The 23,068-nt window shown below is 52.4% G+C and overlaps 1 protein-coding gene across 1 annotated transcript in view; it reads right to left on the bottom strand.

Annotated features, from left to right (window-relative positions):
* LOC119931781 (dual oxidase 1-like) overlaps positions 1 to 23,068 on the bottom strand; it is a 40,105-nt gene that overhangs the window by 16,971 nt on the left and 66 nt on the right. Inside the window, exons 2-19 of the mRNA XM_038750682.1 lie at positions 20,238 to 20,309; positions 18,847 to 18,981; positions 16,002 to 16,085; positions 15,667 to 15,831; positions 15,041 to 15,228; positions 14,670 to 14,871; positions 14,321 to 14,487; positions 13,131 to 13,191; positions 12,895 to 12,991; positions 12,639 to 12,729; positions 12,277 to 12,379; positions 10,836 to 11,008; positions 9,453 to 9,628; positions 9,165 to 9,283; positions 6,767 to 6,904; positions 5,674 to 5,787; positions 4,493 to 4,692; positions 14 to 199 (exon numbers count right to left, since the gene is read on the bottom strand). Coding sequence (XP_038606610.1) covers positions 14 to 199; positions 4,493 to 4,692; positions 5,674 to 5,787; positions 6,767 to 6,904; positions 9,165 to 9,283; positions 9,453 to 9,628; positions 10,836 to 11,008; positions 12,277 to 12,379; positions 12,639 to 12,729; positions 12,895 to 12,991; positions 13,131 to 13,191; positions 14,321 to 14,487; positions 14,670 to 14,871; positions 15,041 to 15,228; positions 15,667 to 15,831; positions 16,002 to 16,085; positions 18,847 to 18,981; positions 20,238 to 20,309 — 2,471 coding nt within the window. The remainder of the gene's footprint in view (positions 1 to 13; positions 200 to 4,492; positions 4,693 to 5,673; positions 5,788 to 6,766; positions 6,905 to 9,164; positions 9,284 to 9,452; positions 9,629 to 10,835; positions 11,009 to 12,276; positions 12,380 to 12,638; positions 12,730 to 12,894; positions 12,992 to 13,130; positions 13,192 to 14,320; positions 14,488 to 14,669; positions 14,872 to 15,040; positions 15,229 to 15,666; positions 15,832 to 16,001; positions 16,086 to 18,846; positions 18,982 to 20,237; positions 20,310 to 23,068) is intronic.

Raw genomic sequence — 23,068 nt, 5'->3', positions numbered from 1 at the left:
GAGACCCCCTTGCCTGGGAGAACAGGTGCCTGAAGAAGGTCTCCAGGATGAGGCCCCTCTGCTTGTGGGTCACGGCGGCCCGCAGCAGCTCCTGCTCCCGCAATTCCCACTCCTGGTAGGGCAGGCCGCTCTCCTTCAGGGCCGCCCACAGGTACCGTAACAGCTCCTGCCGCTCCGCTTCCGACTTCAACATCAGCACCTGGGACCGAGAGAGGGGAGAGAGAGGTTTTTTTTTAATGGTATTTGTTAAGCACCTACTATGTTCCAGGCACTCTACTGAGTGCTGGAGCGGATGGGCACCTTGGGATGTGGGCAGAGAGGGTTAGAAAGACCCATTCGCTCCTCCTAGTCAACCTGGGGAAAAATGACAGCCAACCCCAAGGTGGCCCAGATCATCATGATCATCATAACAACAACAAGTAAAACAGACATGATAATAATAATAATAATAATAATGGCATTTATTAAGCGCTTACTATGTGCAAAGCACTGTTCTAAGCGCTGGGGAGGTTACAAGGTGATCAGGTTGTCCCACATGGGGCTCACAGTCTCAATCCCCATTTTACAGATGAGGTAACTGAGGCACAGAGAAGTTAAGTGACTTGCCCAAAGTCACACAGCGGACAATTGCTGGTGCCGGGGTTTGAACTCATGACCTCTGTCTCCAAAGCCCATGCTCTTCTCCACTGAGCCACGCTGCTTCTCTGATGATGTGCATTTAGCTTTAATTCTATTGGTTCTGACGACTTGACACCTGTCTACATGTTTTGTTTTGTTGTCTGTCTCCCCCTTCTAGACTGTGAGCCCGTTGTTGGGTAGGGACCGTCTCTATATGTCGCCAACTTGGACTTCCCAAGCGCTTAGTACAGTGCTCTGCACACAGTAAGCACTCAATAAATATGATTGAATGAATGAATGAATGAATCCTTGACTCCTCTCTCTCATTCACCCCGCACATCCAATCCATCACCAACCTGCCAGTCTCAACTCCGCAACATCACCAAGATCCGTCCTTTCCTCTCCATCCAAACCGTTACCTTGCTGATTCAATCTCTCATCCTATCTTGACTGGATTACTGCATCAGCCTCCTTTCTGATCTCCCATCCTCCTGTCTCTCCCCTCTTCAGTCTATACTTCACTCTGCTGCCTGGATTATCTTTGTACAGAAATGCTCAGGGCATGTCACTCCCCTCCTCAAAAATCTCCAGTGGTTGCCTATCAATTTTCGCATAAAGCAAAAACTCCTCACTATTGGCTTCAAAGCTGTCCATCACCTTGCCCCTCCTACCTCACCTCCCTTCTCTGCTTCTCCAGCCCAGCCCGCACACTCCGCTCCTCTGCTGCTAACCTCCTCACTAGGCCTCGTTCTCGCCTGTCCCACCATCGACACCTGGCCCACGTCCTACCTCTGGCCTGGAATGCCCTCCCTCCACACATCTGCCGAACTAGCTCTCTTCCTCCCTTCAAAGCCCTACCGAGAGCTCACCTCCTCCAGGAGGCCTTCCCAGACTGAGCCCCCCCTTTTCCTCTGCTCCTCCTCTCCTCGCCATTGTCCTCCCTCCCTCTAGCCTACTCCCTTCCCCTCCCCACAGCACTAGTGCATATGTGCACATATTTATTATTCTATTTATTTTATTAATGATGTGCATATATTTATAATCCTATTTATTTTTATGGTATTGACACCTGTCTACTTAATAATGCTTACTATGTGCAAAGCACTGTTCTAAGCGCTGGGGAGGTTACAAGGTGATCAGGTTGTCCCTCGGGGGGCTCACGGTCTTAATCCCCATTTTACAGATGAGGTAACTGAGGCACAGAGAAGTGAAGTGACTTGCCCAAAGTCACCCAGCTGACAACTGGCGGAGCAGGGATTTGAACTCATGACCTCTGACTCCAAAGCCTGTGCTCTTTCCACTGAGACACGCTGCATCTACTTGTTCTGTTTTGCTGTCTGTCTCCCCCTTCTAGACTGTGAGCCCGTTTTTGGGTAGGGAGTGTCTCTATCTGTTTCTGAATTTTACTTTCCAAGTGCTTAGTACAGTGCTCTGCACACAGTAAGTGCTCAATAAATATGATTGAATGAATGAATGAATACAAGATAATCAGGTTGGACACAGTCTATGACCCACATGGGGCTCACACTCTTATCCCCATTTTACAGATGAGGTAATTGAGGCCTAGGGAAGTGAATTGACTTTCCCAAGGTTACACAGCAGACATGTGGAGGAGCCGGGATTAGAACCCAGGTCCTTCTGTCTCTCAGGCCTGTGCTCTGTCCATTAAGCCACGCTGTTTGCTGGTCAGGGGCAGCAGGGGACACCAGTCTACTAAGTGCTGGGGTATATACAAGATAATCAGGTTGGACACAGTCTGTGTCCCACATGGGGTTTACAATCTTAATCCCCATTTTACAGATGAGGTCACTGAGGCACAAAGAAGGTCACACAGCGGATAGGTGGTGGAGCAGGAATTGAGCAGAACACTGTACTAGCCATTTGAAAGTATTCATTCAATCGTATTTATTGAGCGCTTACTGTGTGTGCGGAGCACTGTACCAAGCGCTTGGGAAGTACAAGTCGGCAACATATAGAAACGGTCCCTACCCAACAGTGGACTCACAGTCTAGAAGGGGGAGACAGACAACGAAACAAAACAATATGTAAAGTATACAATATGTCGAACATGATCTCTGTCCTCAAGGGGTTTATCACGCCATCAACTCTGCTGGTCCCCGTGGTAATTCTATCATTCTTGTTTAATTAACACTTACCCTTCTTGCTCCTTTAGAACCTCCCTTCTGTTTGTTCACTCAGTCTATTTTTATGACAATCTTCATTCTTGCCTAATTCCTGTTGTCTTTATCTAAGCACTGGTCTCCGGTTCACACTGTTCACTCCTTCCCAGGAAACCTAGACAGCTGACTCTCCTCTTTATCTTTTCTTCAAAAGCCTTCCTTTGAAACGTCATTTAAACCAGTAATCGTTGAGAAACCCTTGCTTCGTTGAGGAATTTACATTCCAAACCTACTTTGGCTTCTGGAAAGCTGCCGGGTAGAATGCTAACCTGATACTTGCCTTGCACTGATACTCTCTAGCTCGATCGATGGCCTGTTTTCTTCCAGGGAGGCTTTTCCTTGGAAGGCTTTTAAAGAAGCCCATGTTTGGCTGAGGGGCCACAAGGACAAGCTCTGCAACAGGGGCAGAATCTGTAGCCTCTTGCTCCCTCCCATGTGACTTTGGCTGAGTGGGGTGACCCCCAGTTGCTCCCTTTATTCATCCCCCCTCCCACTCCTAAAGCACTTATGTACATATCTGTAATTTATTTATTCATATTACTCTCCCTCTCCAACACACCCTTCAAAGGTTTATTGAAGGTTCATCTCCTCCAAGAGGCCTTCCCAGGCTAGGCCACAATCCAGGCAATGAGCAGGCTGGCTGGAGGGGGTAGGGAGAGGAGGGGGCTTAGAGAGCCGGTAGGGGAGGGGAGGAAGTGGAAAGAAAGAGAGGGAAGAAGAAGGGAGGGGATGGAAAGGAGAGGAGGACATGGGAAGGGAGAAAAGGAGAGCGGAGATGATGTAGGGGGTGGGGAGAGAAGCGGGGAAACAAAGGGATGGGAGAGGAGGAGGCACAAGAGGAGGAAAGCCTCCTTGCTGACCTTCCAACCTCCAGCTCTCTCTACTTTTCCTCATCTCCCAATCCCTTCTGCGTCACCCTGACTTGCCCTCTCTGCTCTTCCCACCTCCCAGCTCCAATCAATCAATCAATCAATCAATCGTATTTATTGAGCACTTACTGTGTGCAGAGCACTGTACCAAGTGCTTGGGAAGTCCAAGTTGGCAACATGCAAAGACGGTCCCTACCCAACAACGGGCTCACAGTCTAGAAGGGGGAGACAGACAACAAAACATGTGGACAGGTGTCAAGTCGTCCACAGCACTTTCGAACATATCCGTAATTTTACTTATCTGTATTGACGTCTGTCTCCTCCGCTCTCGACTGTAAGCTCACTGTGGGCAGGGAATGTCACTGTTTACTGTTGTATTGTACTTTCCCAAGCATTTAGTACAGTGGTCTGCCCGCAGTAAGCACTCAATAAATACAATTCAATGAATGAATGTCTCCTCCTCTAGTATGTCAGATCGTTGTGGGAATCAATCAATCAATCAATCGTATTTATTGAGTGCTTACTGTGTGCAGAGCACTGTACGAAGCGCTTGGGAAGTACAAATTGGCAACATATAGAGACAGTCCCTACCCAACAGTGGGCTCACAGTCGAAAAGGGGGAGACAGAGAACAAAACCAAACATACTAACAAAATAAAAGAAATAGAATAGATCTGTACAAGTAAAATAAATAAATAACTAGAGTAATAAATATGTACAAACATATATACATATATACAGGGAAGGGACTGTGCCTGTTTGTTTTTGTATTGTACAGTTCTCTGCAATGAATGAATGGAATAAATGAATGAGTGACAGCCCTTACCAGGTCGTACTCCTTGGGTATCTTGAGCAGCAGGGTCCGGCGTCCCCGGTTGTTGGACTGGATCAAGTTGACCTGCTGGGGCGGCCGGAGCTGGATGGACCGGAGTACGGCCAGCCTCCCATCCAGCACCTGCAGTAGTCCGGGCTGCACGTTCAGGAGGACGGGGCGGCTGGGCTCCCGCCGGCCCTGCCACTCCAGGGCTGTGGGGACAGTGGAAAGTCAGGGCCCCGCTGGACCGCACAGTTTCCACTACCGTCTCTAGACTTTAAGGTCATTGCGGGCAGGGCACGCATCTGCTATTTCCAGTTCCGCCAACTGTCAGCTGTGTGACTTTGGGCAAGTCACTTAACTTCTCTGTGCCTCAGTTACCCCATCTGTAAAATGGGGATTAAAACTGTGAGCCCCCCGTGGGACAACCTGATCACCTTGTAACCTTCCCAGCACTTAGAATAATAATAATGATGGCATTTATCAAGTGCTTACTATGTGCAAAGCACTGTTCTAAGCTGACAAGTGGCAGAGCCGGGATTTGAACCCAAGAATAATAATAATAATAATAATGATGGCATTTATCAAGTGCTTATTCTGTGCAAAGCACTGTTCTAAGCTGACAAGTGGCAGAGCCGGGATTTGAACCCATGACCTCTGACTCCGAAGCCTCTTTCCACTGAGCCACGCTGCTTTGCACATAGTAAGCACTTAACAAATACCATCATTATTATATTGTCACATTGTACTCGCCCAAGCTCTTAGTACAGTGCTCTGCGTGCATAAGCGCTGAATAAATACTATTAATTTGACCGACTGAGTGAGGGGCAGGTCCTAGCCACCCTCCCACTTTCGAGGAGCTGCTCTCTCCCCCATCCCTGGGCCTGATCCTTCGGGCCTGGGGAAGTTGTGGGGAGGGGGAGAGTGTCCTAAGGGAGTAAGGGAGAAGAGGTCATGGAGGGGCATGGTCAGGGGGAAACACAGCCCACAGGTCAGGGGGCCAAGAAAGCGGGTTTGGGAAGGGGAAGGACAGAAGGAGATAGCAGCAGTCTCACACTTTGGGGAGGGACCTGGGTGAAACCCTTCAGTGCCAAGCTCAAACACCCCTGACACACACACACACCCCACTTTTTCCCCGGGAGGGCACAAGCTCAACTTCCACACCCCGCGACCGACTGCTTGGATGGCCCCACCTTCCACACCCTCCACCAGCTTCTCTGACTGGATGCTCTGGCGGGTTTGGTCCTGCAACCTCTTGAAATTCCTCCGTCGGACCCGGGCCACAATCCAGGCGCTGAGCAGACTGGCTGGAGGGGTGGGAAGAGGAGGAGGTTTAGGAGACAGGGAAGGGAGGGGAGGAAGTGGAGAGAAACGGAGGGGAGAAGAGGGGAGCGGATGGAAGGGAGGGGAGGAGATGGGAAGGGAGAAAAGGAGAGAGGAGATGATGCAGGGGGCGGGGGAAGAAGAAGGGAAACAAAGGGAGGGGAGAGAAGGAAGCACAAGAGGAGGAGAGCCTACTTGCTGACCTCCCAACCTCCTGTCTCTCCTCACTCTAGTCCATCCTTCACTCCACTTCCCGGATCATCTTTCTACAAAAACGTTCAGAACATGCCACCACCCCGCCTCCTCAAAGATTTCCAGTGGTTGCCTATCCACCTCCATATCAAACAAAAACTCCTCACCACTGGCTTTAAAAGTCTCCATCACCTTGCCCCCTGCTACTTCACTTCGCTTCTTTCCTTCTCCAACCCAGCCCACATACTTCGCTCCTCTAATGCTAACCTTCTAACTGTCCCCTTATCTCACCTGTCTCACCGCCGACCCCTGGCCCACGTCCTGCCTCTGGCCTGGAATACCCTCCTCCTCAAATCCAACAGATAATTTCTCTCCCCGCCTTCAAAGCTTTATTGAAGACACATCTCCTCCAAGAGGCCTTCCCAGAATAATCCCCGCTTTTCCTCATCTCCCATTCCTTTCTGCATCGCCCTGACTTGCTCCCTTCGCTCTCCCTGCACCGCACCAGCCCCACAGCACTTATGCATAATTCTGTAATTTTATTTATTTGGATCGATGTCTGTCTCCCCTCCTCTAGACTGTGAGCTGGTTGTGGTCAGGGAATGTCACTGTTTATTGTTGTATTGTTCTTTCCCAAGCACTCAGTACAGTGCTCTGCACACAGTAAGCACTTAATAAATATAAATGAATGAATGAGAGAAGAAGGGAAGCAGAGAAAGGGTCAGGAAGAAAGGGGCAAGCGGAGAGGGGAACGGCCCCAGGTGGACGCACCCAGCGGGAGACAGCACAGCACGCTGATCGTGACTGCAAAACCAAATCCGCTGCCCTCAAAGTAGTCGAGCACGGTGAGGGGCACGCAGGAGGGCAGGTCTGCACTGGTGAGCTGCCCTGGCTGTGAGCAGGGGTCTCCTGCAAAGAGAGAGATGGGAGTGAGGGCATCAATCTCATCATCAATCATCAATCGTATTTATTGAGTGCTTACTATGTGCAGAGCACTGTACTAAGCGCTTGGGAAGTACAAATTGGCAACATATAGAGACAGTCCCTACCCAACAGTGGGCTCACAGTCTAAAAGAAAATGGGGATTACGGCTGTCAGCCCCCCGTAGGACAACCTTCTTCTACAGCCTTCTTAATAATAATAATAATAATAATAATGATGGCATTTGTTAAGCGCTTACTATGTGCAGAGCACTGTTCTAAGCGCTGGGGGGGATACAAGGTGATCAAGTTGCCCCACGTGGGGCTCACAATCAATCCCCATTTTACAGATGAGGTAAGAGGCTCAGAGAAGTTAAGTGACTTGCTCAAGGTCACACAGCCGTCATGTGGTGGAGTCGGGATTCGAACCCATGACCTCGGACTCCAAAGCCCGTGCTCTTTTCACTGAGCCACGCTTCTTCTTCTTCTTCTTCTACAGTCTTCTAGACTGTGAGCCCGACCTCCTTGCTGACCTCCCAACCTCCTGTCTTTCCCCACTCCAGTCCGTACTTCACCCTCCTGCCCGGATCGTTTCTCTACAGAAACATTCAGTCCATGTTTCCCCACTCCTCAAGAACCTCCAGTGTTTGCCCATCCACCTCCGCATCAAACAGAAACGCCTTATGGTCGGCTTTAAAGCACTTAATAACCTTGCCCCCTCCTACCTTACCTCTCTGATTTTCTACCACAACCTGGGTCTTGCCTATTGCATCGCAGACCTCTCGGCCACATCCTGCCGCTGGCCTGGTATGACTTCCCTCTTCACATCCGACAGACGATCGCTCTCCCCACCTTTAAAGCCTCGTTGAAGGCACATCTCCTCCAAGAGGCCTTCCCTGACTAGGCTCTCATTTCCTTTTCTCCCACTCCCTTCGTGTTGTCCCTGCCCTTGGATTTGCACCTTTTATTAATAATAATGATGGCATTTATTAAGTGCTTACTCTGTGCAAAGCACTGTTCTAAGCGTCGGGGAGGTTACAAGGTGATCAGGTTGTCCCACGGGGGGCTCACAGTCTTAATTCCTATTTTACAGGTGAGGTAACTGAGGCACAGAGAAGTTATTTAACCCTCCCTCCGTCCCACAGCACTTATGGACATAGAAGCAGTGTAGCCTAATGGATAGAGCACAGTTCTGGGATACGGCAGGACCTGGGTTCAATCCCAGATCCGCCACTTGCCTGCTGTGTGACCTTGGGCAAGTCGCTTCACTTATCTGTGCCTCGGTTACCTCATCTATAGAATGGGGATTAAGATTGTGAGCCCCATGTGGGACAGGGACTGTGTCCAACCTGATTATTTCATACCAGCACTTGGAACAGTGCCTGGCACATAGTAAGCACTTAACAAATACCATTTTTAAAAAATCCATAATTTATTGATTTATAGTAATGTCTATCTCCCCCTCTAGATTATAAACTCCAACTTGTACTTCCCAAGTGCTTAGTACAGTGCTCTGCACACAGTAAGCGCTCAATAAATACGATTGAATGAATGAATAAGCTCGATGTGGGCAGGGAACGTCTACCAATTCTGTTATATTGTATCATCATCATCATCATCATCAATCATATTTATTGAGCGCTTACTGTGTGCAGAGCACTGTACTAAGCGCTTGGGAAGTACAAGTTGGTAACATATAGAGACAGTCCCTACCCAGCAGTGGGCTCACAGTCTAAAAGGGGGAGACAGAGAACAAAACCAAACATACTAACAAAATAAAATAAATAGAATAAATATGTACGAGTAAAATAAATAAATAAATAAACAAATAAATAGAGTAATAAATATGCACAAACATATATACATATATACAGGTGCTGTGGGGAAGGGAAGGAGGTAAGATGGGATGGAGAGGGGGACGAGGGGGAGAGGAAGGAAGGGGTATTCTACCAAATGCTTAGTACAGTGCCCTGCACAAAGTGGATGCTCTATAAATTCATTCATTCATTCAACCGTATTTAATGAGCGCTTACTGTGTGCAGAGCACTGTACTAAGTGCTTGGGAAGTACAAGTTGACAACAAATAGAGACAGTCCCTACCCAACAACGGGCTCACAATCTAGAAGTATGACTGATTGATTGATTGATTGGGAGAGCCAGCTGCGAGCAGGATCCTCTGTCCCAACTCCCAAGAGTCCGCATCCCCACCCCACCCCACTCCCTCCGGCCCTGACTCTGTGGTCACTCACCCTCAAGCCAGAAGAAGACGTTGGGTTGCAGGGCTCCAGGGTCCACGCCGGTGACCGCCACCAGGACATCGTGAAGGGACGTGTTCCTGATCTCGGCGATATCCGCCTTGGAGAACAGCCTGGGGGGCAGGAGGCTATGGGTGGGGGGCTCGGCCCCTCCAGGGCAGAGCCCGGGCATTGGGCAGAGCAGGGCTGGGGGCTGTGACTGAAAGAGGGGCAGAGAAGAGGGGACATTCGGCAGAAGGCAGGGGATCTGCCTGCCTGCCGGCCGGGCAGGCCAAGACTCACCCGTTCTTTGTGTTCTCAAACCAGTAGCGGTCCCCGTCCCGCAGCCGCACAAACTGGTCAAGGACGATGGCGCTGAAGAGGGGCCCGGGGTCGCCCTGGCTCTCCAGCAGGCCCCCGGGCAGCAGCTCCAGCCGGGACAGGTCGTGGCCGTACAGGGCAGCTGTGGCCTCCAGGACCTGGGCCCCGGGGCAGGAGAGGAAGGGCAGCGGTCAGCAGCAGGGCTCACGGTCACTGACCAAGGACCAGAACAGCAGCCTGGCCTAATGGATAGAGCACGGGCCCGGGAGTCCGAAGGACCTGGCTTCTAATACCAGTTCTGTCACGTGTCTTCTCTGTGACCTTGGGCAAATTCGTTCATTCATTCAATTCATTCAATCGTATTTATTGAGCGCTTACTGTGTGCAGAGCACTGTACAAAGCACTTGGAAAGTGCAAATTGGCAACATAATCGGCAGGTCACTTCACTTGGAGGCCCTCCCAGACTGAGCCCCCTCCTCCCCCTCCCCATCCCCCCCACCTTACCTCCTTCTCCTCCTCACAGCCCCTGTATATATGTATATATGTTTGTACATACTTATTACTCTATTTATTTATTTATTTTACTTGTACATATCTATTCTGTTTATTTTATTTTGTTAGTATATTTGGTTTTGTTCTCTGTCTCCCCCTTTTAGACTGTGAGCCCACTGTTGGGTAGGGACTGTCTCTATAGGTTGCCAACTTGGACTTCCCAAGCGCTTAGTACAGTGCTCTGCACACAGTAAGCGCTCAATAAATACGATTGATGATGATGATGATGATGACTTGGAGGCCTTCCCAGACTGAGCCCCCTCCTCTCCCTCCCCATCCCCCCCCGCCTCACCTCCTTCCCCTCCCCACAGCACCTGTATATATGTATATATGTTTGTACGTATTTATTACTCTATTTATTTATTTTATTTTCTACATATTTATTCTATTTATTTTATTCTGTTAATATGCTTTGTTTGGTTCTCTGTCTCCCCCTTCTAGACTGTGAGCCCACTGCTGGGTAGGGACCGTCTCTCTATGTTGCCAATTTGTACTTCCCAAGCCCTTAGTCCAGTGCTCTGCACACAGTAAGCGCTCAATAAATACGATTGAATGAATGAACGAACTTCTCTGTGCCTCAGTTACCTCATCTGTAAAACGCGGATTAACCTATGTGGGCAGGGACTGTTTTCAACATGATTCCCTTGTATCAATCCCGGCACTTAGTACAGTGCCTGGCACGTAGTAAGCGCTTAACAAACACTACAATTATTATTATTATTAAGGATGAGAAGAGCTGACTGTGCAGCCCCTCCCTCAGTGCTCAACCCTTGGCCCCCCGCCCTCCCCCCGGTCCTCCAGCCCCTCACTTACCATGTTGTTCCCACGGGGAAGCTTGGGGTTGATGTTCTGCCAGCGAGTGGGAGGCTCCAGCCCCATGGCGGCCCGGGCCCGGCTGTAGGACGGCAGTCCCAGGTCACGACCCCGCTGCAGCCAGCTCGCCACATAGTCCGCGCGGGAGAACTTCAATAGTCCCGGCCAGAAATCTGGAGTTGGGATTGAGGGGAGTCCAAGTGGGCCTGGCTCCAGCCCAGCCCCAGCCCGCTCTGACCCACTGCTCCTTTCCACTCCATTCTGCCTCTTCCACCTCACCCAACCGCGGCCTTCCCACCTTCAAGTCGATCTAAAAAGCCACCTCCTGCAGGAAGCCCTTCCTGATTAACTTCCCCTCCCAGAAGCCTGGAGCTGCCCAGTACTCCAACTTTCAGGCTTGCGAGACAGAGTGGAAACTCTGAGGGCATTGTTGTGGGCTCTCGTCTTACTGTGCATTCCCAGACTGAGCCCCCTTTTTCCTCTCTTCCTCCCCATCCCCCAGCCCTACCTCCTTCCCTTCCCAACAGCACTTGTGTATATTTGTACAGATTTATTACTCTATTTATTTTACTTGTACATATTTACTACTCTATTTATTTTGTTAATGGTGTGCATAGAGCTTTAATTCTATTTGTTCTGACGATTTTGACACCTGTTTTGTTGTCTGTCTCCCCCTTTTAGACTGTGAGCCCCATTGTTGGGTAGGGACCATCTCTATATGTTGCCGACTTGTACTTCCCAAGCGCTTGGTACAGTGCTCTGCACACAGTAAGCGCTCAATAAATACGATTGAATGAATGAATGAATGAATTCATGTGCACATCCACCAAGCTAGCTCTCTTCCTCCCTTCATAGCCCTACCGAGAGCTCACCTCCTCCAGGAGGCCTTCCCACACTGAGCCCCCTGTTTCCTCTCCTCCTCCCCATCCCCCCCCCCGCCCTCCCTCCTTCCCCTCCAAACAGCACCTGGATATATGTTTGTACAGATTTATTAATGTATTTATTACTTGTACATATTTACTATTTATTTTGTTAGCGATGTGCATATAGCTTCAATTCTATTTGTTCTGATGATTTTGACAGCTGTCTACATGTTTTGTTTTGTTGCCTGTTTCCCCCTTCTAGACTGTGAGCCCCATTGTTGGGTAGGGACCATCTCTATATGTTGCCTACTTGTACTTCCCAAGCGCTTGGTACAGTGCTCTGCACACAGTAAGCGCTCAATAAATACGATTGAATGAATGAATGAATGTGCCGCCCCACAGACTGAAAGCTCCCGGAGGCCAGGGTCTTGGATTTCCTAGTCCTGAGCCCACACAGAGAACTGCCCAGACCCCATGTGAATGGCTGGGAAAACAAGGGCGGGGAAGGAGGCCGTATGGGGAAGTCAAGACCCGGGAGCCATGTCCCCAGCTCTTCCCCAGCAGGGAACACCACTCACCTCGCAGATCCTCGACCACGACATTGTCCTCCCGCTCGGCGATCTGGGAGGACATGCCCAGCAGCAGCGCGTCCACGGCCTTGGCGCCGGGCAGGTTGGGGTTCTGGGCGGGATCAGTGGCCTCAGGACAGACTCCGGAGCCCCACGGCCCAGAATCCCCTCAGCTCCCTGGATCCCACTGTCCTCACTCGAAGGGACACTGTCTATCAGAGCCTGAAGCCCCCCCGGCAAGCCCTGCCCTGCTGGACCCATGGCGGAGAGACCCACCCAGGCCAGGCCCGATCAGCTGGGTACAATCCCAACCCTCCACCTGGCCGCCTTCCCGCCCGCTTCCTCCCCAGGCCAGCGTCCCCGCATCGGACCTGTCGGCTCCAGAAGCTATTGCAAACACGCAGGGCTGGAGAGACGCTCCCATCCCGGTTGGTGACTTTCTGGAAGTGGCAGCTGGCATTTCTGAAATGGTGGGAGAGGGCAATGTACAGACGCACAAGCTTCTTCCCCAGCCCCTCGCCCAAGCCCCTCCCTGCCCATGGCACTTCCCCGCTCTGCTTCCTTTGGGTCCACAGAGACTTTGTGGCACCCTGAGACTGGCCAGGGTACTCCTCGCTCTGCCCCTACCTCATATAGACGCCCGAGGGCACCATGGTGGAGGAGAACTGAGCCGCAGCCGCCAGGAACTCGGGGGAGATACTGGGGTCCAGAAATGGCCGGTATCCTGGAGGTGAGGGGGGTCACCCTGAGCCACCAGACCCCAGCTCCCCAAGCTCCACTCCCACCCCTCAGTTCCCTTATTTCCCTCTCCCCTTTCCTTGCCCCCACCCCCAGCTCTTCATGAGTCCTCATTCTCCCCTCACCTCCGTATGGGGGTGGGCTTCTCTGCAGAAAGCTGGGCAGCCATTCATAGAGAGCGATGTTCTGCAGCGGGGAGGAAGGAAGGGAGGAGTCGAGAGGGTTTAGGGTCGTGAGGTTTGGGTGGGGGCTCAAGGTCACTGGAGAAAGTGTAGGACTCTGATGGTCCCTGGAGTGACCATGTTCTGATAGCTGTGGAGCCGGGGGGCAGGTACCCTCGGGATGGTCACGTTTAGAGGCAGGGGGCTCCCCCAAGGATAGGGTACATGTTTGGGGTTCCTATCCTTTGGGGGCCATTCTCTCAGGGTGGGGGGCTGCGCCCAGGCATCCCTGTATGGTGGGGGCTACTCTCCTCCACACATCCGCCAAGCTAGCTCTCTTCCTCCTACTGAGAGCTCACCTCCTCCAAGAGGCCTTCCCAGACTGAGCCCCCTTTTTCCTCTCCTCCTCCCCATCTCCCCAACCCTACCTCCTTCCCCTCCCCACAGCACCTGTACATATGTTGGCACAGATTTATTACTCTATTTATTTTACTTGTACAGATTTACTATTCTATTTATTTTGTTAATGATGGGCATTTATGTGTGAGAAGCTACGTGGTTCATTGGAAAGAGCCCGGGCTTTGGAGTCAGAGGTCACGGGTTCATATCCCGGCTCAGCTGTGTGACTTTGGGCAAGTCACTTAACTTCTCTGTGCCTCAGCTACCTCATCTGTAAAATGGGGATGAAGACTGTGAGCCCCCCGTGGGACAACCTGATCACACTGTAACCTCCCCAGCACTTAGAACAGTGCTTTGCACATAGTAAGCGCTTAATAAATGCCATTATTATTATTATTTAGCTTTAATTCTATTTGTTCTGACGACTTGACACCTGTCCACATGTTTTGTTTTGTTGTCTGTCTCCCCCTTCTAGATTGGGAGCCCGCTGTTGGGTAGGGACTGCCTCTATCTGTTGCCAACTTGTACTTCCCAAGCGCTTAGTACAGTGCTCTGCCCACAGTAAGCGCTCAATAAATACGATTGAATGAATGAATGAATGAATGAATGAATGGAGGTCTGTGTCTGGGAGGTCCTTGTCTGGTGGAGGTCTACTCTCTGCGATGACAGTGTCTGGGCTCTCTGTCCAGTGGGAGCTACTCCCTGGGCCTGAGGGGGCCGTGTCCAGGGGTCCACATGACTGGGACAGGGCTGACCTGGTACGTGGCGATGACCCTCTTGCGGGCATGCTGGAACAGGGCCTCGTCCCCCCACTGCGGGTGGTCGCGTGCCAGCCGCTTCGCCCACCAGTTGTGGTAGCGGAACCAGAGGAGGCCGAGCGCTTGCAGGAACAGGTCCTCGTTCCCCCTCTTGGCTCCGAAGGCTGCCGGGAGAGAGGCAACAACCGAGCCTAATCCGGCCCCGAACTGGCCACCACCCAGCCCCTCCCCGGCTACTACGGTAACCTTTCCCAGCCCATGGCAGACCCTTAGCCCTCAACTGTCCTTCCCGCTCCGGCCCTCCTCATGACCCCCCTCCGGCCCCTCCTGCCCCACGTCCCCGCACCGTAGATGCCCTGCGGCCCACGCTGGCCCGTGGAGGGGTCGGGGGCTGTCCACATGAGGAGGGATCCTTTCGTGTCCCTGGGGAAGTCCGGGTCCGGCCCTGCAGCCAGCTGGCCCCCAGAGAAGCTCCTCAGGGCGTCGCTCCAGGAGTGCGAGGAGCCGTAGATAGCGCTGCCGTCCAGCCAGCCGGTCACACCGTTCACCTGGCCGGGGTGGGCAGGGGTCACCACCCGAGTGACAACCGCACCTCCTTCGACCCCAGGAGCCCCTGGCCCCAGCTCCACCCGGGATTTGCAAGGGGATGCGGTGGGGTGGGGAATGGGGGCGATGGGTTGGGGGAAAGACCCAGGGAAGCCCGGCCCCGGCCTCCACCTGGTCGCGGGGGTTGCTGGGACTCCGGCCGGTGTCCAGATCCCACTGGCTCCGCTGGAAGGGCAGCACCACATCCCCGCTGCCGTCGGGGTCAAACACGGGGTCCCCGGCCGGGATGGGGATGTTGAGGAATTCGGCGGGGCAGCCGGGCTGCTCCACGCTCACCACCTCCGACAGCACGTGGTAACCTGGGGACGGGGGTCAGGCGGGGGCAGTGAGGAGGGGGTGGTCAGCCTGGGGTTGCGACGTAGGAACCATGACCAGGGTCCCCTCCACTCCACCCCATGACTGCACTGTTTTGCTCCTGGTTTGCTCACCTCCTTGGCAACCGGGGAGGAGCCGGGGAGTGTTGGGGCGCGGGGCATCTCGCGGGCTCTGACACGCCAGGTGGTACCGCCCGGGGGCCGAGCGCCTGGCCTCGATGCCGTCCCATGCCCCAGAAGGCAGGTCCGGCTAACCCCTTCAGCCTTTCCCGGCTTCCCGCACCCGTCTCCTCCCGCACAAACACACACACACACGCACAAACACACACCCTCGGCTCCTGCAGCTGCCTCGTCCATCTCCGGCCCCGGCATCTGGCCCTGCCCCTGCCCACCCGGGCTTGAGCCCCTGGCCCCGGCGCTCACCGAAGAAGACCCCCAGCACGGTGCGGTTGCGGAGCGAGGGCTGGCCGGAGGGGCCTCGAGTGACCGTGAGGCTGAGGTTGCGGGGGTTGGGCAGGAGCGGCTCCCCCAGGGCCTGGTAGACGCCATCCGCGTAGTTGGCGGGGACCAGACGCTGCAGCCTGGAGCCTGTGGGGATGGGGAGGGTCACCGGTGGGCCTGGCACATCCACCCACCCTCCAGGACCCCTGGAGACCCCCGGCTACCATAGCAGTGCCCTGCATTCCCCCTTCCCCTCCTCGGCTGCCTCGGTCGGTCCACCTGGTCTGGCCCGGCCCGGCCCGGCCCGGCCTACATACCCCGTGCACCCCAGCGGTGCTGGCCCAAGTTATTGAACCAGCCGTCGTAGCGCTGCACCTCCCAGGAGATGGGGTCCCCGGAACCTGTGGGGACAGGATGGGATCAGGGCAAGGTCGCGGCAGATGGGCACCAAGCCGGAAAGCCAGGGCCCAGGGAGGTGAGGGCTTCCCTCCACTCCAAAATCACGCTTCTGAGGGTGCTTTGGAGGAGAGGAGGGGTGGGGAAGAGTGAGGCAGGGAGAACGAGGTAAGGGAAGGGGCTGGCACCAAGACAGGGGGTCTCTGACAGGAAAGACAGGTAATTTGTACTTCCCAAGCGCTTAGTACAGTGCTCTGCACACAGTAAGCGCTCAATAAATACGATTGATGATGAAAGAACAGAGGGACCAAGGAGCAGGGGACTGGGGAAGGGTTGAGGGCAGGGCCCGTCCCCTCCACCGCACCCGCAGTGAAACAGAAACTGTACCCTCCCTGGGAAATGATACCGTAGGCCCAACTCTGCCTAGGGTAGGGACGGAGAAACTCTCCTTCTGGGGCCGAGCCGAGGCAGTCCCCCAATCAATCAATCAATCAATCAATCGTATTTATTGAGCGCTTACTGTGTGCAGAGCACTGTACTAAGCGCTTGGGAAGTACAAGCTGGCAACATATAGAGACAGTCCCTACCCAACAGTGGGCTCACAGTCTAGAACCCCGGGAAGTGCTAGAGAAGCAGCGTGGCTCAGTTGAAAGAGCCCGGGCTTTGGAGTCAGAGGTCATGGGCTTGAATCCCGGCTCTGCCAATTGTCAGCTGTGTGACTTTGGGCGAGTCACTTGACTTCTCTGTGCCTCAGTTCTCTCATCTGTAAAATGGGCATGAAGAGTGTGAGCCCCCCCCGGGACAACCTGATCACCTTGTAACCTCCCCAGCGATTAGAACAGTGCTTTGCACATAGTAAGCACTTAACAAATGCCATCAAAAAAAAAGTGGGGTTGGGGGGAGTGAAAGGCACGGAAACACCTCTGCCCCTAGTCTGACTTTTCTCCCAGTTCCCAGGCGGGCCTGGGGCCTTTCTAGACTGCAGGCCCGTTGTTGGGTAGGGACCGTTTCTATATGTTGCCAATTTGTACTTCCCAAGCGCTTAGTACAGTGCTCTGCACACAGTAAGCCCTCAATAAATACAATTGAATGAATAAATGACGGGCCGCCGATCTGGGTTGTGCCTGGCAGGACCAGTGCTGGGTTTTAACTGATAGCAAAGGAGAGGATTTCTCCCCACCGCATATGGGTACCTCCTCTAGGCTACAGGATCCTTCCTCCCACCCCCATCCCCTCTAGACCATAAGCTCCTTGTGGGCAGGGAAGGTGTCTACCACCTCTGTTGCAGTATACTCTCTCAAACAGTGCCGTGCTCCGCACACAGTAAGTGCTCAATAAAAAACCCTGATTGATCGATTGATTCCTCAGGCCTTGGCTCCCCAGCGATTCCTGCAGACCAGTGGATGGGGACGTGGGGTGGGGGGACAGGTGATGGATGCAGAGGCAGCTCAAGGTGATAGGGAAGGGTCCCAGGGAGCAGGTTGAGGGGAAGGAGCAGCAGAGCATCAGAAAGGGGTGAATAATGAGGAGCTGAAATTCCTGATGCTTTGGAAGTCCAGGGGTTATCTGGTCCAACCTCCCGCCTCCAGGTTTGACAGATGGACATCTTCTGTCCTAACAGATGTCTGGGGAAGGGAGCAAGGGAGGCCTAGCCATCGTGGCTCTAACAGGCCCCTCTAAGTCTCCCTGGCACTGCCTAGGCCAGCCCAGTCCCACCAGCTGCCTTTATGTGCCCTCTTGGACACCTCCCAACCTAGGCTACACCTGGGACCCCTAGGGTGGGAAGCCAGGCCTTTCCCACCAGGCCAGGGAGACCCAGGGGGTTGGTGAGACCTGGTCTGGTGGGTCTCACATACGTGTTCCTCCAACCCAGGCTGGGGCTCACTTCTGTACCCCAGGGCCAACTCATCAGGACCCAGACACTCTGATCAATCAATCAATCAATCAATCGTATTTATTGAGCGCTTACTGTGTGCAGAGCACACTCTGATCCCCAGATCCTCTTCTTCCCATTGCCTGCTTGGCTGCATGGCTCAGGGCTAGGTGAATCCAGTGGGGAAAGGAGATGGATAACCCCATTTCCCTCTCCATCCCCCCCGCCTTACCTCCTTCCCTTCCCCACAGCACCTGTATATATGTATATATGTTTGTATGTATTTATTACTCTATTTATTTTACTTGTACATATTTATTCTATTTATTTTATTCTGTTAATATGTTTTGTTTTGTTCTCTGTCTCCCCCTTCTAGACTGTGAGCCCACTGTTGGGTAGGGACCGTCTCTATACGTTGCCAAGTTGTACTTCCCAAGAGCTTATTACAGTGCTCTGCACACAGTAAGCGCTCAATAAATACGACTGAATGAATGAATGAATGGAGGGGCAGGAATGGTAGGGGGGCCTGGCAGGGGGAGATGCCAGGTTGGATGAGCATGGCTCAGTGGAAAAGAGCCCGGGCTTTGGAGTCAGTGGTCATGGGTTCAAATCCCGGCTCCGCCAATTGTCAGCTGTGTGACTTTGGGCAAGTCATTTAACTTCTCTGTGCCTCAGTTCCCTCACCTGTAAAATGGGGTTAAGACTGTGAGCCCCCCACGGGACAACCTGATCACCTTGTAACCTCCCAGCACTTAGAACAGTGCTTTGCACATAGCAAGCACTTAACAAATACCATTATAATTATTATTATTATTATGAGGGGTAGGGAGAGGAGGGAATCTCTGAATTCTGGGATCCCCTCGTCTTCCTGCCCCACAATAGTAAGCACTCACCCCCAGGGCTAGCAAGGCCAGCCCAGAAGATCCATGCTAGCAGCAGGTTCCAGCCACCTCCGCGGACCATGACTTCACTCTGGTTGTGTGATTCACCGTGGAGAACCTGGAAGTAGAGGGTCAAAGAAGAGGGTCCTAGCGGAGGCAGGAGGAGAGCTAGGGGCTGGGGCTCCTGTGGGTATTTACTGTATCAGAAAGCTGTCTATCCTTAGCTAGCTATAACTCGGATGGGGACAGAAGTAAGCCTGTTTTACTTATAATGGCATTTACCCCTCTGTTACCCCTCTCCCACTCCTTCCCGGGCTCCTTCCCTTCTACTAGCATCCCCTCTGGCTCCACTTCCATGGAGCGGGGGGAGTGCTATAATCCTGGGGGTTCAGGCTCCTCGGGGGTGAGGTACTGACTCCTCCTTTGTGACTCCTGCCTACTTTGCCTAGCAGAGCAAACCAAGCGGGGCAGAGGGGAAACTGAGGCAGCAAGTAGTCCGAGGCCAGAGTCCAGGGTGGTCAACCGCAGAGGGAGGAGCAGAGGGGCTCTGCCCTCCTCCTTCTGAGCCAGGGTTGGCAGGCGGGCTCGGAGATAAGCCCTTCTCCACGGGCCTGGCCCTTCCTTTTTTCAACCCGGGGAAGGTGGGTGGAGGAGGGATGGATAAGGGGATGGGAGAGAACCAATTGGCAGACGGGGGCTGGGAGGGATGGGGTCGTCTCTCCCCACCCCGCACCCGAGGATGCCCTGCTCCTTCACACAGCAGCGTGACCTAGTGGAAAGAGCTGGGGCCTTGGAATCAGGAGGCCCTGGGTTTTAATTCCGCCTCCGCCACTCGTCTACTGTTTGGCCTTGGACAAGTCATTCCGCTTCTCTGTGCCTCAGTTACCTCATCTGGAAAATGGGGATTAAGACTGTGAGCCCCACGTGGGACAGGGACTGCGTCCAACCGGATTTGCTTGTATCCACCCCAGCTCTTAGTACGGTGCCTGGCACATAGTAAGCCCTTAACAAATACCATAATTATTATTATTCACTGCCCCCCACCAGCCCTTCTGATTCAGGGGGCGGGGAGGAGCTGAAGCTTTTCAGGGCTGTTGGGGGGGGTGAGGTCCGGGGATGGTGAGAAAAAGGATAGGCACTGGTCAGACTGGCCCAACTGGAAGTGAGCCCAGGGGCTGGGCCAGGTTGGGGTGGTCAGTTAGAGGGGTCGACAGGGGGTCTACAGGCGTTTCCCCGTGGCTCTCTTGAGTTCTAGATTCTGCCCTCAGAGTGGGGGGCACCCCAGGGTCCCAGGAGAGACTTTCCTTGGGAGAGCAGGGCTGGGGGAGGGAAGGAGAAAAGCCCCTGGGCAAGGGAAGGGGCCGAAGGGTGGTCGCCTCCTTGGGAATGGCCCAGGCACTGACCTCTGGCCGCCCAGTCCCGGGCCCCGACGGCGGCTCCGGCTCCTGCTCCGGCCTGGCTCCGGCTCTGAGCTCCTGTGGGGAGGTGGGGGCATAAAGAGGGTGGGGAGGGGAGGGCGCGGCCTGGATCAGGGGTGGAACCAACCCGGGCGGAACCGGGCCGTGGGAAGCCCGGCGAGGCACACAAGGGCCCGGAGCGCGGGAGGTGAGGTTGCGGACACACGAGGGCTGGGGAGGGGGCTAGGCCAGAGCCTGTCTTGGGTGCAAACCCCACTCCCCACCCTGGCTCTCCCCATCCAGGCCCAGATTTGGATCTCTACTGTTTGGCGTGGAAGGGAACGGGAGGTGGTTGGGGAGGGAATGCTCCAAGCCCCGGCCCCCCCATCCTCTGCCCAAGCTGGGATCCGGGGAATCCCCTTCCCCACCCTTGGCACCCCTTACTGGGATGGCAAGATCCAGAGGGGACGGAAGGTGTAGGCTCTCGGAACTGGGAAGAAACTTGGCGACGGGGGAAGAATCCGGGGCGAACCCAGGGGAGGGGGCTTCAGACTCAGTTTCCCAGCAGATACGGGAGGGAACCCTCCTCCCCCGGGGTTGGGTGGGCAGAAATTTGAGTGAAAACAGGAGAGCCTCAAGAGAGGGTGCAGTGTGGGCCGTGTGCCTATGTACGCCTGTCTTCCTGAATCCATGCATGGGTGGATGACTGAGTGTTCGTGGCAACTTATTTGACTGTGTTTAAAATGATAATAATAATAATAATAATGGCATTTATTAAGCGCTTACTATGTGCAAAGCACTGTTCTAAGCGCTGGAGGTGCATGTATAGGTGTGTCAACTCTCTCAGTGATTCTGAGTGTGAGGTCTGTGTCTGCACATGAAAGAGTTTTCTAGATAACCAGGCATTTATCAGTCATCACTAGGTGTCTGTGTGAGTGTGTGTGTGTGTGTGCGTTCTATCAGCAGTTTTTCTAGTTTCCCCTGGACTAGCAGCCTAATTATATATGTGTGTATCAGCAGTTTAGCTATCTATATGACATCTGTCTCCATGTTTTGTTTTGTTGTCTGTCTCCCCCTTCTAGACTGTGAGCCCGCTGTTGGGTAGGGACCGTCTCTGTACGTTGCCGACTTGTACCTCCCAAGCGCTTAGTACAGTGCTCTGCACACAGTAAGTGCTCAATAAATACGATTGAATGAATGTGTCTGTGTGTATCCGCTTTCTACTGTGTACGTGCGCTCTAGCTCTGTATGTGTTTATGTGTCTCTATCAGCAGTCTAGCTACCTATAGAAGCAGCGCGGTTCAGTGGAAAGAGACCGGGCTTTGGAGTCAGAGGTCATGGGTTCAAATCCCGGCTCCGCCAATTGTCAGCTGTGTGACTTTGGGCAAGTCACTTCACTTCTCTGTGCCTCAGTTACCTCACCTGTAAAATGGGGATTAAGACTATGAGCCCCCCCCCATGGGACATCCTGATAATCTTGTAACCTCTCCAGTGCTTAGAACAGTGCTTTGCACATAGTAAGCGCTTAATAAATGCCATTATTATTATTATTGTTATATAATAATAATTATAATTATATGTGCACATTATAATACATCATAATATATTATATTGTTATTTTATATATATGATCATATTATATTATATTATATTATATTATATTATATATCATTACATATTATATTATATATCATATATTATATACCATATATCATATTATATATTACATATACATAGACTATATAATATACTATATTATATTATACATTATAATAATTATTATATCATATTATATTTATATATTATATTTATATAATACAAATATATTTAAATATTTAATATGCTATAAAATATTATATATATTATGCATGTATTATATGTATTATATATTATATAATTATATATAATAATATATAAGTACATGTGTATCAACAGTTTAACCCTCTGTGCCTGTGTGTGTATCAGCCCTGAAGCTGACTGGGTGTATCAGTGCTCTCTCAAATAATAATAATGACGGTATTTGTTAAGCGCTTACTACGTGCCGAGCCCTGTTCCATGTGCTGAGGCAGATACAAGGTGATCAGGTTGGACGTAGTCGCTGTCCCACTTGGGGCTTACAGTCTTAATCCCCATTTTACAGATGAGGTAACCGAGGCACAGAGAAGTGAAGTGACTTGCCCAAGGTGACACAGCAGACAGGTAGCAGAGCCGGGATTAGAACCCTAGGTGTGTGCGCTCCCAGAGCAGTCTCTAGCTTTTCTTGTGTGCATCAGCAGCCTAGTTGTCGTGTGTCAGCTCTCTTGGTGACTCTGTGTGTGTGAGAGCTCTCTAGATGTGTGTGTTTGTGTATCAATCAATCAATCGTATTTATTGAGCGCTTACTGTGTGCAGAGCACTGGACTAAGCGCTTGGAAAGTCCAAGTTGGCAACATCTAGAGACAGTCCCTACCCAACAGTGGTCTCACAGTCTAAAAGAGGGAGACAGAGAACAAAACCGAACATACTAACAAAATAAAATAAATAGAATAGATATGTACAAGTGAAATAAATAAATAGCAGCAGCCTGGTTTACCCTGGATCAGCCTTCTAGTGGTCCGCACGTGAATTAGTTGTGTATCCGTAATTTAGCAATCTGTGTCTGCGGGTGCATCAGCTCCCTAGGTGATTCTGTAGGGGTGCGTGTGTGAGTGTGTGTTTGTGTGAATATATGTGTGTGTTTGCGTGTGTGAAAGGGAGAGAGAGAGCTGTGTGTGGGTCGGACTGTGTCGGGGAGAGGAGGGGAGGTGTGATGGCTGAGGCCCGGAGAGCGGGAATGGGGGAGCCCGGTGCCCCCGACG

Source organism: Tachyglossus aculeatus, chromosome 8 (assembly GCF_015852505.1).
Source record: "Tachyglossus aculeatus isolate mTacAcu1 chromosome 8, mTacAcu1.pri, whole genome shotgun sequence".
Classification (NCBI taxonomy): Eukaryota; Metazoa; Chordata; class Mammalia; order Monotremata; family Tachyglossidae; genus Tachyglossus; species Tachyglossus aculeatus.
The sequence above is the reverse complement of the archived record's forward strand: the minus strand, read 5'-3'. Positions and strand labels throughout refer to the sequence as shown.